At 55.5% G+C, this 317-nt stretch overlaps 1 protein-coding gene across 1 annotated transcript; it reads right to left on the bottom strand.

The window, feature by feature from the left end:
• Window positions 1-5: 5 nt before the first annotated feature.
• On the bottom strand, window positions 6-314 carry LOC121940541 (ubiquitin-like; the record flags this gene model as incomplete). Its single annotated transcript, XM_042483292.1, has 1 exon — window positions 6-314. A coding segment is annotated over one exon (309 nt), but the record flags the coding sequence as incomplete, so codon positions are not given.
• Between the last annotated feature and the right edge of the window lie 3 nt (window positions 315-317).

Genomic DNA, 317 nt, shown 5'->3' on the forward strand with positions numbered 1-317 from the left:
TTCTGGATGTTGTAGTCAGAGAGGGTGCGTCCGTCTTCCAGCTGCTTGCCAGCAAAGATCAACCTCTGCTGGTCGGGAGGGATGCCCTCTTTATCCTGGATTTTGGCCTTCACGTTCTCAATGGTGTCGCTGGGCTCCACCTCCAGGGTGATGGTCTTGCCCGTAAGGGTCTTGACGAAGATCTGCATACCACCACGGAGACGCAGGACCAAGTGCAGAGTAGATTCTTTCTGGATGTTGTAGTCAGAGAGGGTGCGTCCGTCTTCAAGCTGCTTGCCAGCAAAGATCAGACGCTGCTGGTCGGGAGGGATGCCCTC

Source organism: Plectropomus leopardus, unplaced genomic scaffold (genome assembly GCF_008729295.1).
Source record: "Plectropomus leopardus isolate mb unplaced genomic scaffold, YSFRI_Pleo_2.0 unplaced_scaffold89632, whole genome shotgun sequence".
Lineage (NCBI taxonomy): Eukaryota > Metazoa > Chordata > Actinopteri > Perciformes > Serranidae > Plectropomus > Plectropomus leopardus.